This window comes from Anopheles cruzii, chromosome 2 (assembly GCF_943734635.1).
Source record: "Anopheles cruzii chromosome 2, idAnoCruzAS_RS32_06, whole genome shotgun sequence".
Taxonomy (NCBI): Eukaryota; Metazoa; Arthropoda; class Insecta; order Diptera; family Culicidae; genus Anopheles; species Anopheles cruzii.
Window position 1 is genome coordinate 13,560,616 of NC_069144.1, and position 10,525 is coordinate 13,571,140.

The following is a 10,525-nucleotide window of genomic DNA, read 5'->3' on the forward strand; positions in this document are numbered from 1 at the left end:
CGGAGGGCTTTTCTCGCTTTTGGTTTCAAGTTCACGGTTCCCTCATTTCCTCGATGTTTCGTGTGCGTTTGCGTCATCCACAATTCGGTTCGCGCCGTTCGGCTTTTTGGTTACCAAGTTAGGTGTTTACAACAAAGATGAGAACAGAACAGTGGGCGAGATTGTAAAGCAAAACAGCCATATATCTATATATATATATATACATATAAATATATATATACACTTACTCAGTAAAAGGTACGTGTCGAAGGAATGGACTTATCAAGTGGCCACCCCGTCAATGGGTTGCTAGACAAGACGAGAAAGTGCACAACTTTACCACACACAAATCGCGAAAGAAACAAAAAACCCGTGCACCGCCAATCCACGCCAAACGCCGCGGCTCTCGCCAACGCGCGGACGACCACAGGGGAGCCACACAGAGTGGGGGAGGTCCCAAACAGAAAACAAAACACAAACAAATCAAAAAAGGAGAAGCTAAACCAGAAGTAAAACACACAACTAAAAGCAAGAAAGAATGAGAACGCTGAAAACAAAAACATATAAATATTAATATATGCAACTGTGATAATGAACTGAAACAAAACATAATAAGAACGGGATCGGTGGGACGGACACACAATTGCACACACAAACACACACCAAACAACCAAACGGCAAAGTCACGATCATCACAAGGGTGGTGCGTGGGCTTTTTGAGGGAGGTCGCGTACGAAGCCACGACAAAGAAACGTATCGGAGAAACGCATCATCGTTGGGCCACCCATTGCTTCCTTCGAGGGGTGTAGCGGGTGCTGGTGAGAAGGAATAGATCGCCCCGCCAGACACACACACACACAAACACGGTTCGAAGGTGCAAATCGAAGCCACAACAGCCATTATACCGAGCATACCGAATACCGGAGCGGGGTCAGTCCAAAGTAAAAGCACGCGTGTGGTGGAAGGCTGGCGATCCGTGCATTTACGCATCATGCATTATATAAATATATATATACATAAAATAGTATTACATTAATTAATTTATTGCCTTAACAAACAAAAATGTAGCTATTAAACGATGATGATGGTTATGTAGGGAGAAATATTCAAAACACACAGTTCAGACCCACACTCAACGCCACGGAACACGGACACACAGATTACACTTTACACAAACGCTTGTTATTGTAATGTATAGAGGGATTGGAACGGTGCGAATGGTTCTCCTTTTTGGAACGTGGCAGGATTACCGCGCTAATTACACAATAAACCAGTACTCAAACGGACAAGGGGCAACCCCCTTCAGGAGCGAACGAGCGATGTCGCAATAATCCAAGCATAATCAACCTACTGAAAACAAAAAAGGGAAGAAACACGTGAACACAGACAGAACAGAACAAACACACAGAAGAAGAAGAAGAAGTCGAAGAAAACGCGGTAAACTTGAGAAGACTTATTTTACATCATTATGAGTATGATTACGACTATTATTGGTACATATACTAGAAAACCAAAAGAAGAAAACAAACAACAAAACCTAGCGGGTATCATTAGGCCGATTAGTAGCGAGCGTAGCAGTTCTAAACAAAGCAGTAATGTTGGTAAAATAGAGGAACAAAACCAGGCGCAGCAAAGTGGGGTCGACAAAGATGGCGGTGGATCGGTAGGAAAGGACACAGCCTCCTTGCAACCTCTTCCGATCGGCCCAATTGGAAGCAGGCTGAGAACAACACAACAAATACGCGAACTATTTAACGCCATAATCATTCACTCATCGTTCGACTCCACTCCAGAGCACGCGTCAGTATTTCCGGTGAGGGGTTACTAGGACACCGATCGATCATCCTCGCCACGGTTCGCCCGTGAAAGCATTTATAGGAAGTATTACACACTTAATAACGGAACAGCATAATCCACATCTCTCTCTCTCTACGCATTCTCTCTATCTCTTGCTCGCTTAAACGAAACGTAAACTCACACAAAATACACATACAGACACAACAGAGGGCCTCTGCCTGAACAGGGCGTTCAAAACATTAGTACTCCAAAAGTTGTGGTCATTTTTGCATTATGGGGTTAGTTTTTTCCAATAAAAATATGCTTCACTTCCTATCAGAAACGAACTATTATCATTTCATTTTCATTTGAACGATAGCTTCGGTTGGGGTTGTTTATATTATCTATTGTATTCTGTGTGGGTTCAGCTGAAAAGCATTATTTTTTGGTGTTGGTCGTTTGTTTCCCCTTGATCATTTTTGTTAAAATGAGAGAAAACTTACACAAAACAAGAATACAACAAACTGTGTGGAATGGGACCCAAGCGGATCGCGAAGCAGAAGGAAGGCTGTTAGGTGCTATAGCTGAAAGGGGGCATTAGAGGGAACGGGACACACGCATGAGGTAGTAGAACAAAAACATACGAATCATACAAAACCGAAACTAAATGAAATGATGCGATCACACATATACTAGCTCTAATTTATCTCCTAAGCCCACGTTGGCGAAGAACTATGAAAAAAGTCGATCGAACTCAAGCAAAAACAAAAAAAAATCGTAGAAGGAAGACCATCAAATCTTCGATCTTTATTTATTTGAATAAACAACATAATTACGCTTTCTCTCGAATCCGCTTATCTCGTGCTAGCATTTTCTCTCTCTCTTTCACTCTTTATACCCAGTAATCGCGAAGTAAAACGCAACACAGACAGAAAGTGAATCATTACAATGAGGGAGCGGCGCGCAACACAGAAACAGAGCCACAGAACACGTTGTAAAAAGTAGGAAGCCGTCGAAACAAATGGAACAAAACATAAATGCAACAAATAACAATAACTGTAAGCGAAGAAAAATGGTAAACCAACCGAGAGAAAATGAAGAAGAAAATGCCAGTTCCCCAGTTTAGGTAAGTAGTGATTATAAAAAGACAAAAGAGTTGACAAAAAGAGCGTGAGAGAAGCGTAGTAGCCAGGCGCAAAACCAAACAAAATCGAACAATGCTACTTAGTAAGTTTTTGGCCATATATTGTTTTACTTTAGAGTTACGTTCACAACAATGAGTGCAAAAGAAGCTAAGGAAGGAAGAAACTAGTAGGAAGGAAGTACGAGCGGATCAAAAATTCCAAATTGGTAACGCAAAACCGTTAAGGGACTAGAGTTTTACGGTCAGCCGCGCGCAGTTGAAACCGAAAAAAAAAACAAACAAAACTCACACAACCAGCGAAAGCAAACCGTAGGAGCAATAAATGCAAATGAAACAATAAGTAAGAACAAATAAGCGAACACTAAACGATAAAACCGCCCGAATCCACCAAATTGCGCATTGCGAAAGTTGTCTGGCCACGAGGAGGGCCAACGAGCGCCAACAAACCATTGGACAGCGACAGCAGCAACCCAAACAAATCACGAAATCGTCGCCGAATGAAACGAAAATGAATACGGGCGCAAGCACAGCAAACTCCAAACTAATGATGCGATGTGCAACGAGGCATGAACATAAACATAGTAATAATAAAGTAAACCAAAACGTGCAGGTTAGCAGTTTTCCATTGACCCGAAACGTTGTACATTATTAATTGATCCGAAAATGGCCAGTTTGCGGTCAGGAAAGTAGCGTTTGCAGCCTCCAGTTGCATCACCAGCACCGCCCATACAAACGTAACATAAAATTCAGTCGAGTTGTTTTCGAACAAATCGAACCAAATTCTGTAGGAGGGAGTGTTTTGGGAAAGGGGAAATATTCTGGTGAATGTTTGAAATCCCTCCCCTTTTAACAAAGCGGGACAAAGGTTAATTTCAGTACAACTCGGATAGGTTTCAAGCAATTTGAGCCAAATTTAGCTGATGAGAGTTTCGACGAAAGTGGAAGCGAAAATAGAAGCCGAAGAAGTAACGGGCGGCGGGAACAGTCAATGCATAGTCAGGCAGAAAGCATTCCCCTGATTGATAACCTGTTAGTATATTAAGACGATCCACCAATTGGTTGTTTTCGTCTCCGCCGGTGATCGCCGATTTCTTTTCATTCAAGAAATTCGCTCGCGGGCCGCTACGCGATGACGGGCGTGGAAGGTATCAGCTGATAAGCGACTGCTTCGAATTATCAGCAGCAGCGCAGCATCCGGCGGCTGCTGATGTTGCTTAGTGTTAGGTAAATAAACTTTCGTCTAGCGCAATACCGCATTACAACAAAAAAAGCCGGAGCACCCGAGAACACTGGTCCGCATCACGCCACAACTCCATGATCACATTCAAGATTTCGTCGCAGTTCCGGGCTATCCGGTTTGAGGGATCTCCCAAGCCGGGTGTGCTTCCCTTGATCCCTTGGGTGGATGATCCCGGTAATGGAGGTTCTTCGTATCGCTTTGCCCTCGAACGACGCAATAACGCACTCAATTAGTGCCACATACGTCGAAAACAGCCTCCGGCGGCTCTGGAAATGAATTATCAGCGGTGAAACCCCCGAAAAACCGACCACAATTGTTTGGGGCCCCGCGTATCATCACGTGATATGGACGCGGACCGACGACGGAGCCCGATTAGCGGGGGATGGAGTAACGAAACCCTGGCTCAGTTGGGCAGCTGAGCAGCTGCACGGCGTGTTGATTAGAGACACGTTTCCGTCACGTTTACTGTGTCTTAGATTATGGCCGTAGCTGATGGCGGCAGCGTACGAGTCTGGCCGGGCGACGAGTTCCTTCAATCGATAGGAGGCACGCGAGATAAGAAACACTTAGCTATACAATTTCACTCCGAAGACGATTTCGTAGACGATGCGTGCACGGGCAGTGACGCAGCTATTAAACGATCATTACTTTTCGTTTTAAAACATCTGCAGTAGGAAAACAGAACGTTCTTGCCAAAGTACATCAGTGCCCTATGGATGAGCGTTCGGCGCGCTACAATGTGACGTAGAAAAGAATTTGAAAGCTTGAAAGAAAAGCTTTGAAAAAAATCTCATTTTCAAACAAATTATTGGCGGGGTTTGACAAATCTTAATTATAATAATCTCATAACCCTTATCAAATCACTATTTTGCAACTAACAAACAAAACAACGGTTTTTATTCGACATTTGTGATCAAGAACCACCGATTTGGCTGAAAATTGGTGCGATTCCGGCCACAACCTGTTGGAATCAAGGAATGTTGGAATGAAGGGGATGGATTTGGTATTTTGGATGGATTTGGTCGAGAAATGAGGATAAACTGAGGCATGGCGACGCGCGCCGGGAACAGCTAGAGATCGTGATCGTTTCGAAACGTTTTATTGCTTCACAGTAACCTGCAGATAAAGTTTCATTCCAGGAGACCAGAACAAAATCTGGCAGAAAGTTCTCAGTCTCAAGCAGGGATACTGAGTTTGTTAATTGTTGAGCAACGATTTACAACACGAGAACACGAGAAGAACCGAATAGCGAAAGATGAAAAAATAAAGTTCAACGATCATTTAGACGCTCGAATTGGGAATGAACTCTCTTTAATTGGGTGAACTCTCTGGAATGAACTCTCGAATTGGGTGAACTCTCTGGAATGAACTCTCTTTAATTGGGTGAACAAACATCGTTTGAACCAAAGTCCAGCACGCAGCCAATCGGTGCCGTTCCAGACATATTCCGCAGCCAGCCGAAGAGCTGTCAAATGCGCGTATGATTTTTTCTTTTTCATTCGAGATTTGTCGTCAACGGGGAGATTTGTTCTCATTGGGTTTGTTCAATTCAGTTCAACGCTTTGTCCGCTATTCCACGACTGGCGGTGTCTGGTTTCTTGGCGATGGGACGGAGCACCCCAGTGCAGTAAGAAAAGCGAAATCCAGCCGTGGACAGGTCGCTCTCCGCGACCGATCGATAAATAGGCCATGGGGAACACGGACACGAAGCTAAACTTTCGCAAAGCCATCGTCCAGCTGACCAGCAAAAGTCAGGTGAGCAGCGGAGAAGAGGCGAACAATTTGTGGTTGGCGGGAACACGAAAGAAAGTTGATCCGCGGACATAGCTCGGACGCTCCTCTGTACACACAATGTACTAAACATATGGTATGTTTCTCTTTGCCCTCCCAACCTCCGGTCCCATGCCCTACGAACGCCCACGACGGAACTGCGTCATCACACTGGGGGAACGCAGCCGATCGATGCGAGCGATGACGCATTCTGGGAACAGTTTTGGTGCGAGCACAACACCCCGGTGCAGGACGTGTTCGCGCTGGTGCCGGCCAACGAGATACGCAAAGTGCGCGATGTGATGCCCTCGAACTTGGCCACGCTCTGCTACAAGGCGACCGAGCGGATGGTGCGGGCGGTGGACAACAGCTGCCGGACGCAGGCAGAACAGCAAACCGTGCTGAACTGTGTCCGGCTGCTGACCCGCATTCTGCCGTACATCTTCGAGGACGCCCAGTGGAAAGACTTTTTCTGGTCCTCGTTACCGTCGTCATCGGCGGCGGCTGGCGAGAAAGAGGACCCGGCGGCCTCTCCATCGATACCGCTGGCCCAAAGCCTGCTGAACGCGATCTGCGATCTGCTGTTCTGTCCCGACTTCAGCGTCGTAGGCTACCGGAAGTCGGGTCCCGAGAAGGCCGAGGAACTGAACTCCATCGACAGCTGCGAGTACATCTGGGAGGCCGGTGTGGGCTTTGCGCAATCGCCACCGCGCAACGGGAACCTCGATTCGCGGCGCACCGAGTTGCTGAAGCTGCTGCTGACGTGTTTCAGTGAAACGATGTACCGTCCACCGACGGCCAGCGAAGAGCCGAACCGCTGGATCGTGCACTTTACCAGCGCGGACAATCGGCATGCGTTGCCCCTGTTCACCTCGCTGCTCAACACGGTCTGCGCGTACGATCCGGTCGGAATGGGCGTTCCGTACAACCATCTGCTGTTCACGGACACGCTCGAGCCACTGGTCGAAGTTTGTCTGCAGATTCTGATCGTTACGCTCGATCACGACATCACGGGCAACGGGCCAGCCACCGGAAGTCAGTCTTCTGCATACACGCACGACGATAGCACGATCGCGGACAATCTCTTCATCAACTATCTGTCACGCATCCACCGGGACGACGACTTTCAGTTCATTCTGAAGGGCGTAACGCGGCTGCTGAACAATCCGCTCGTGCAGAGCTACCTTCCAAACTCGACCAAACGGCTCCACTGCCACCAGGAGCTGCTCGTGTTCTTCTGGAAGATCTGCGATTACAACAAGGTACGGTAGAGGAGCGTCCCCAGCGGCCACGATCATGCGGCGATCTGATGGGATGTTTTCTTTTGTCCACAGAAATTCCTCTACTTTGTGCTGAAGAGCAGCGATGTGTTGGACATCCTTGTGCCGATACTTTACCATCTGAACGATTCCCGGGCCGATCAGTGTAAGTCCTGTTCCCAATACCGGGCGCTACCGGAGCCTAACGATCGGTTTTCGATCTTGCAGCTCGCGTCGGGCTGATGCACATCGGCGTGTTTATTCTGTTGCTTCTCTCGGGCGAGCGTAACTTTGGCGTTCGGCTGAACAAACCGTACACGGCCACCGTACCGATGGACATCCCGGTCTTCACAGGGACCCACGCCGATCTGCTGATTACGGTGTTCCACAAAATCATCGCCACCGGACACCAGCGGCTGCAGCCGTTGTTCGACTGCCTGCTGACGATTCTGGTGAACGTTTCGCCGTATCTGAAAACCCTCTCGATGGTGGCCAGCATCAAGTTGCTGCACCTGCTGGAGGCGTTCAGCACACCGTGGTTCCTCTACTCGGCCCCCTCCAACCATCATCTGGTGTTTTTTCTGCTCGAAATTTTCAACAACATCATCCAGTACCAGTTCGACGGCAACTCGAACCTCGTCTACACGATCATCCGCAAGCGGCAAGTGTTTCACGCGCTCGCCAATCTACCGACCGATGCGGGCGGCATTGCGCGCTGTCTGAGCAACCGCAAGGGTGGCGGAGCGCCCGGCGGCCGGGTCAGTGGCTCTAGTCATGGGGCGGCGGCAGGCTCGCGTCTGGTCGGCAGTGACGATGCTGCTACGGATTATCAGCAGCGCAAGGCAGCACTAACCGGACCCGGCACTGAATCACGCCAATCGGTGGCTAGCGCCGGTGGCACCGGTGATGACAGTGAAGTGGAGGACATTACCGATCGGGCGGGACGGATGGCGCTGCGTGCTGAGGGCGGATCGCCATCAGCCGGGGCCCCCGCGACCGATGATGATGCCCGCAGTGACATCGTAGAGGAATCGATGGAAGGTTCACATCCGGCCCAGGAAGCGGAACCGGGAACGCTGCAGGCGACACTGCTCGATACGCCCGACTTGGCCCACATTACGGAGCGTGAATCGGCGCATCCCAGTTCGCTCGCCGCCAGTCCGTCGCCAGTGGGCGCCAACGGGAAGCTCATCACTCCCGGTGACGCTGACGATGACGAGGACTGTGGCACACCGACCCCGGCCCCGTCATCGGGACCGGAGGGTGGCTCACCGAAGGGTGGTGGTTCCCCGGCCAAGACGCCATCGCCACTGAAGCGATCGGTTGCCCAGCGGGGCAGCATCCGCGTGACGCCTGCGCCACACGGTCCGCAGGCCAAACTGTGGCAACCGAGCCCGGAGTGGGTGCAATCGTGGCGCTCCAAGCTACCGCTGCAGACCATCATGCGGCTGCTGCAGGTGCTGGTGCCGCAGGTGGAGAAGATTTGCATCGACAAGGGCCTGACGGATGAGTCGGAGATACTGAAGTTTCTGCAGCACGGTACGCTGGTGGGCCTGCTGCCCGTACCGCACCCGATACTGATCCGCAAGTACCAGGCGAACGGTGGCACGACCGCCTGGTTCCGGACGTACATGTGGGGCGTGATCTATCTGCGCAACGTCGATCCGGCCGTCTGGTACGACACGGAGGTAAAACTGTTCGAGATACAGCGCGTCTGAGGTGTGGGTGCGGTCGGACAACCAACCTCCTCCCCACGGACCTCCCGAAGGTAACGTAACATCCGAACAATCTAAACTTACGCGCCGCGTGATCATTCCCGTTCGAAGAAAGAGAGAGAGAGAGAAAGAGAAGGCAAAGTTTAATCCACAGCTTGGGACGGTAAATTAAATGACATCCAAAAACAGACCCCCCCTAAAAGCCTAAACTGTAATTCCACTACATTTTTCGTCTATTTCGCGATATTTTTATGTGCCCACGTATCGCTGCCGCCAAGGAACGCGTTAGGTATTTAAGCTTAACAACAAAACATAAGCTTTAACACACGAAGAGAGCATGACCCTGCCAGCGCAGCACCTGCTAACGTGGCCCTCTAAGCGACAGATATCCTTATATTCTCGTGTACGTGCTCGTGTGTTTTCCGCGTCCTGGCCGCAGAGCAGGCAGCAAATAGCGCAGCTTATCAGCAGTCTACTCGCTTCTAACCGTTCCTGCCTCACGTAATGTGCATTTTGAATAACAAACCTTGTCCTTATAACACTTTAATTCCTCCCGCCCTCTGGACCACAGGGGTGTAACGTAATACGCATGCACCAGTGCGCGCAACGGATTCACCGGAGTCGGCCGTGCTGGTGGTGAAAAGTCTGAGCAAAAGTGTCTACAAAGGTATCTTTAGAAGATAGCAAGGGGCGGACAAGATACGCCGTGAGTGTGTGAAGTGTGAGCTGACGTAATTTAAATCAAACCGATCATAACCAATAAGAACTAGACATCCGACACATGATATAACTGCATATTATATACACAAAATATATTGACGTGCAGCTTTTCCGGGAGGCGGCGCACCCTCTGCGCACCGCCCCGATGCACGGAGACAATGTTAAGTCGTGGGCCACCGGTGTCTCTTTTCAGGTGGAGTGAAAATATTGAGAACCCATTACTAACAACGCCTTCATCGTTTCCAATAGTCCATCATCCTCATTCTTTCGTTTTTTCTCACTTTCCGTATTGTTTCTAAATTTCCAATTTCAGCCAAAGGAATCGCGCGTTTAAGTGTCCTTCCGGTGTGTCGATAACAAACGTTGATGTGGCGTGTGGAATCAAAAAGTGTGTGGAATGTAAAAAGTGGCACGGACCGTGCGGCAGCAAAAAGATCACGGTGTGACTGTATTGGACGGGCTGGCACTGGCAGTCCACTCCGGGACGCGATCCCACTACTGCTTGCCGCGGAGACTCTTAGCTGCTGGTTTTCACCCCTCGCTCGGTGTGTCTCTCCTTAGCCAACCTGAATATCTCGGACTCCTCCGTGACACCCATATTGACGGCCAGCTTAGTGCGGACATCCCGTCAACATGGCCTAGTCCAGCACACAGAACTCCCGCCCTCAAATCAGTCCGTAATCCGACCCACGAGTAGCCGCGTTACAGGAGACGCCACGCTCCCGGTCGAGAAAGGTTGCGCTCGAATCCGTACGCTTTCTGCGGATCTCGAACCGGGTGTCTATTTTTAGCACCGGACGACGGTGCTGCCACCTATGCGACCGCCAACTGAAACTGAGTGCTCGCATGCAAGTGTTTCTTCGAGCGCTCCACAAGTTGTATGCAATCGATTCAAAAGCCGCAAAACGACCGTTACATTCCG

At 49.4% G+C, this 10,525-nt stretch overlaps 1 protein-coding gene across 2 annotated transcripts; it reads left to right on the top strand.

The window, feature by feature from the left end:
• The first annotated feature begins 5,773 nt into the window (after nt 1-5,773).
• LOC128275116 (protein HID1) lies at nt 5,774-9,724 on the top strand. Of its 2 annotated transcripts, XM_053013523.1 has the most exons (5): nt 5,774-5,894; nt 6,095-7,171; nt 7,244-7,334; nt 7,397-7,926; nt 8,002-9,724. In XM_053013523.1, exons 1-5 carry the CDS (start codon nt 5,829-5,831, stop codon nt 8,884-8,886), a joined length of 2,649 nt encoding a protein of 882 aa, XP_052869483.1. In that variant the 5' UTR covers nt 5,774-5,828; the 3' UTR covers nt 8,887-9,724. The 2 variants fall into 2 exon arrangements, with proteins under 2 accessions (XP_052869483.1, XP_052869475.1); XM_053013515.1 differs by having other exon boundaries at nt 7,397-9,724.
• Nucleotides 9,725-10,525: the final 801 nt, after the last annotated feature.